General features: G+C 42.4%; 1 protein-coding gene across 1 annotated transcript; it reads right to left on the bottom strand.

Annotated features, from left to right (window-relative positions):
* Positions 1-1,185: 1,185 nt before the first annotated feature.
* Positions 1,186-5,202, bottom strand: ATG12 (autophagy related 12; the record flags this gene model as incomplete). Its single annotated transcript, XM_014957869.1, has 4 exons — positions 1,186-2,350; positions 2,724-2,786; positions 4,857-4,993; positions 5,139-5,202. Coding segments are annotated over 4 exons (324 nt in total), but the record flags the coding sequence as incomplete, so codon positions are not given.
* Position 5,203: the final 1 nt, after the last annotated feature.

Below are 5,203 nucleotides of genomic sequence, written 5' to 3' on the forward strand. Positions count from 1 at the left end.
TTCAAGGAAAAGTTGAATCTTAAATAAATGAATAATTCAAATCTGCATGAGAAAGTTATCCAAGTTCAAAAATGCATGCGGTGAATTAAAGAAATCACAGAACCACAAAATGGTAAATCCAAACCATTATTGTGGGTTTTATGCTACTGGACTATTACCTTTGAAACCACAGAGGCAAAACATTATATTTTTTTTTCAACTCCAGATGATAAAAATTATCTATAGATGCAATATGAAGGACAACCTTCTACTATTAGCTGGCAAGATACAATGACCTACAGTCCTCCTTCACCTTGAGATCCTAGTTGGTTTTTACTTGTTTTTATTTTTTAAAGAAAAAAACAGAACAAAACACAACCCCCCTCAACAAACACACACACAAAACCCAATCTTCTTGCATCACTCTGAGAAGCACATTTACAGCGTATCAGTAGTTTCATTTAGGATCAAATGAGGTGAAAGGCACCAATAGAACATCCTTTAAAGGGAGGCAGACTAGTAGCTTATCTTAGGTAAACATACTGCCACACAGGAGAACAAACTACTTATATTTGTAAGGCCAGCAAGTGGACATATTACGAAAAAGGCCAGAGGGGAAAAAAAAACAAACTAGGAAAAACTATGCAAATACCTTTGTCCTTGCGTACCCTCTAGTGGCTGTGCAAGGTTATGCTGGCCTCACACTAACTGAGCAGGCAATTTCCTCAAGAAGACAGAATGCTTACCTCTGCAATAGTTCTCTTCAACAGACAAAGCTTCATGAGATCAGGGTTCTGAGCAGGCACAGGTATGGATTATTTGAAGCGTTTTAAGTTTACAACCAACTCTCCCTTGTTAGCTTAATCCAACGAATCCAGGGTTTCCACTTAAAAAGTGGTAAAACACATCAAGCTATTCGCATAGCAAGCATGCAGGGCATGTGCCTGTGTTACACTGCCACATACATGCAGGCTGCACGCAAACTGCAGCAATGTCAGTAAGTTCAGCTGAGCATTAGTTCTCCAGGAGCCCTCCAAAGGTGGAAACAATCTGATACACAGGCTGCAGAGATCACAGCAATGAACTGCTCAAGAGTATTGTACAACCATGCTTTCAACTAGAACAGGCTGTTTTGCCTGCATGTGCTAAAGAATTAGATTACCTCAGAGACCAAAACTGTCATCTAGTGTAAGAACACTCAGCAAGCAAACCACTAGCATTTAATTTAGTACAGCTTAAACAAACACAAAAGATTGTACAACAGACATTTAAAATAAATCCACAAAAAACCACCCCCCACATCCAAACCCTCCAATAAATAAAGACAAAAGTCTGTACCCAAGTCAAGGCACCAAGTCCTCTCCAGGACGAAAAAACAATAATCCTCATTAAGTTATCACTTGGCAAAAGCATATAAACCACATTCTATTTTATTGATGGAACATGCAGTTGGTGAAACAGGAAAATAACACCAGCCAAAAGGACAATATACAGAGTAGGTTTTTAGCACCTCATGACTGTTTCTTCATTAACTGAAGATGCAACAGCTAGTTGCATCATTCAACTAATGATGCTTGTCATTACACAGTGCCGGAAGAAACACCTTGGCAACTGCTGAAGTGTTCAGCCTTCAAAAAATCACTACACAATTTGGGCAGGAGGAAAGTATTTCTGAGGCCTATCATTATGCTGTGCCGTATAAATAGGTACTTAGACTACCAACATGATGAAGGCACCGAGTGAAGCAATTATATACCAATACCTACATATTAATTGTGAGGAAAAATCAAAACACTGTGTTGAAATGACATGAGTAATGCGTGTTCAAGATGAAGACTTCACGAAGAATAGAACACACATAACAAATGTACAACATGTCAGAAGTGGACTGAATCCCAGGCTACACGTACAATAAACATCCCTTTTAATAAAAAGGAACTTTTATCTTCAGTACAGCATATAGACTGACAGAGCTGTCCAGTCCTCCAGACACCTTTGAAATAGTTTCCCTTCAGATACAGCAATTGAGAACTCAGCAGCAAGAGAACTGGATCTACTTTATAGATGGCAGATGCAGATTTTTTTCTGTACCTCAGATGTACATCAGAAAAAAAGCTACATGATCAGACAGCCTAGACAGCCTAGGTAGCTCTTCTTTTTTGCTGTTCATCTGCATCATTTTTATAAATGTACAGTCATAAGCAGAAATGCAAAAAATCCTTCTTTCTGTGTGTTTACAAGTTGAGTTTAAGAAAGTTAATCCCTTTTCCATTTTTGAAAACAACACCTAAACAATTGTATTGCTTGTAATTCATCCCCATGCCTGGGTTTTACAATAATGCAGTACAAGCTTGCCATCACTTCCAAAACACTGCAAGAAAAAACAGAAAACAAAATAAGAGCTGTTAGATTATTCATGGGCTAGCTTATACATGAAGGAAAACAAACAAAAAAGCCCCTCAACAGATAACTGTGTCACGGAATACTGTAACTTATAACAAAGCTCTCCATTAGAATGGAATGCATGACAACACACTGCATGTAAAGTAACACATTTCCAGAGATTGGTATGAAGTCATGTCTCTTTATATGATACCCATACAGATCTGTGAGTATCAACCATATTATATTAAATACAAGGCATTGCCAGCATAGGTAGGGGCAGTAACAGATTTCAAGTACCAGAAGTGTACTGTCAAGTTCTGCTAAGCACATTTGGAAAGGATATTTAAGATGAAAGTCACCTCATAGAGGGTCCCAACTTCTTGGTCTGGAGATGGAGCAAAAGACTGGTTTACATATATGAACTGCAAGAAAAGAAAACAGAAGATGGAGATCTCCCACAGATCACATAGAAGAAATATTCTGCAGCCAGAGCTGGATACATCTGTCATAATTTTATAATCTTTACAGTCCACACCAAAATGCCACGAAGTAGTATTTTCACTTCAGTGTGGAAGGGCAACATGACTTCTGGGAGTCACCTCTGACTGTCCAACCAGACCAAGCCACAGCAAGCATGCTGACTGCCTTCTCCTGCAAGTTGATCCCTTAGTCTCCCATACAGCAGCATGAAGTGAACTCACTGGTTTAGTTCTTGCTCTTCTTTTAAGTACCCAAACTATTCCTGCTATTTCAAATTTGTTCATTTAGAACAGCAGCCATAGAAATTAGGATTCTTTTGTTCTCTTTTAAAGTCATCTTTCTCACTTCCTGCTCCAAACATATATATGCATACAGTAGCCTGTCCACAATGTCAAAGAGGGCCTTGGGATCTGCAGTGTGAGATGGCAATGTGAAGTAGAGTATTATGTGCTATTTCCAAAAAAGAGTTTAAAAACTCCCATGGCTATGTTCCTGAAGTATAACCTTAAGCTTAAATCACACTGGATGACTCCATGCTCCTGTATTTTTTTCCTGAGACACTGAGATGGCAGCTAGTTAATTAAACTGTTGAGAATACCCATGAATAGTAAGAACGTGAACTATTACTCCTCTTTGAGATATTAGCCCTGGGAAAAAGAAAGCCTTCATGATTTCCCAGTGAAAGAGGTGGCTACTGGAACTGTTTATGACTATATGCTTAAATAAGAGCCTCCAGACCAAGAGCAGAGAGATGTCATCTACACTTTAGCTACACGTTTGACTGTCTTAATGAGTCTAGCTTTAACTTTATATCTTAACAACCACGCACTCCAAGGTTTGATTTAAGAGTTTACTGCTAATCACAAAATTAGTACAACCATATTTCTGAATCTGTTCCAGCTCTTCCAATGTTATCAGGTGGCCACTTGGTCTCCCAGGAAGGATCAGAGAAGGCAGTAATGTGCTGCCAAACTGTGAACATTTCCAAGCTATCCATTTTAAAAGACAAATCACTCCTAGGACAGTAACTAAACTGTTTGAGAAGTTCTGAAGGAAACAGACATTACTGTTCAGAAAGCCAACCCTAATCCCTTTAGACTTTTCCCCAAATATTCCTTCTGCCTACCCAACTTCTACGGTTACACTGTGCATAGGAACCTTTCAGTGAATGCATCACTGCACAACATGCACACAGCTCTGCTCATCAGCATAAGACAAGAAGAAATCGAGACACTGCAAAAACACCAAAGGCTGGAGCTGAGCACCCAAGCACATTTAAACCACACCACTACAGATCATCTCAATGTTACACTGTGGTGGTGCCCTAGTTTCAGCTGGGAAGGAATGAGTTTTCTCTCTAGTGACTGCTGTGAAAGGAATGTCAATAATACCTATTCGTTTTAGCTGTTGCTAAGTGATGTTTGTACCATTCAAGGACTTTTTTAAGCTTCCCATAGAAGCTTAAAAAAAGAATGGAATGACCAATTAAATACTCCACACCATCGATGTATGGGGGATAAAGGGGGGACGGCAATCACTGCTCAGGATGGTGCCAATTCACCAGGCAGTGAGAGTGAACCATGTCATTATTATTTTTCCTTTTCTGTTATTGTTTTGATTAAACTATCTTTATCTACACCCACAAGGCTTTTTTTTCCTCCCTTTTCCCTCCTTTCTTCCCTCTTTTCCCCGCCCTTCTTCGGGAGGGTGTGTGTGTGTGTGAGGCGGGAGGAGGGGGCGCGTAGGGGGAAGAGGGGGTGTGAGCTAGCAGCTGCGTGGTTCTAGTTGCTGGCTGGGGTTAAACCATGACAGATGTGTACTTTGAATAGTTTTACTAGTGCCCCTGTGCCAAGTTTCCTGCTAAAAGCCATAGCCGAGATTCAAAGAATCCCCCAGCAGGGTGTGGGAGCTTGGACCTAGGGCGAGCAGAGCTCCCTGTCATGGCTGGGTCCCGGCCTCCCGCTGGGTACATCGGACAGGCCAGGCGGGCCACCAGGTACACCTGCCCCTACCAGCTGCTCGGAGGCCATCAGCTTGAGGAACTTCTTGATGAAGTCAACGAGGCCTTGGATGGTCCGGGTCCGCTCCACGGCCCACTTCTTGGTCTTCATGATGGGGGTGTCGCCCACGGCCTTCAGCAGGATGTCAACTGCGGGGGAGGGGCACGCGTTAGGGCCGCCCACCCACCCCCTCATTGGCCAGATCCCCCCGCTCCCGCCGCCGATTGGCCAGCGCGCCCGCCCGTCACCGCACGCTCCCGCCCGCCCCCCGGCGGTGACTTCTCGCCCCATTACTTTTCTTTTTCGTGTCACCGGCGGGCTCTTCGGTGCCCGGCGACCCAGCCGCAGGGGGGGCCGGG

The sequence above is a fragment of the Calidris pugnax genome, unplaced genomic scaffold (genome assembly GCF_001431845.1).
Source record: "Calidris pugnax isolate Ruff unplaced genomic scaffold, ASM143184v1 scaffold358, whole genome shotgun sequence".
Taxonomy (NCBI): Eukaryota; Metazoa; Chordata; class Aves; order Charadriiformes; family Scolopacidae; genus Calidris; species Calidris pugnax.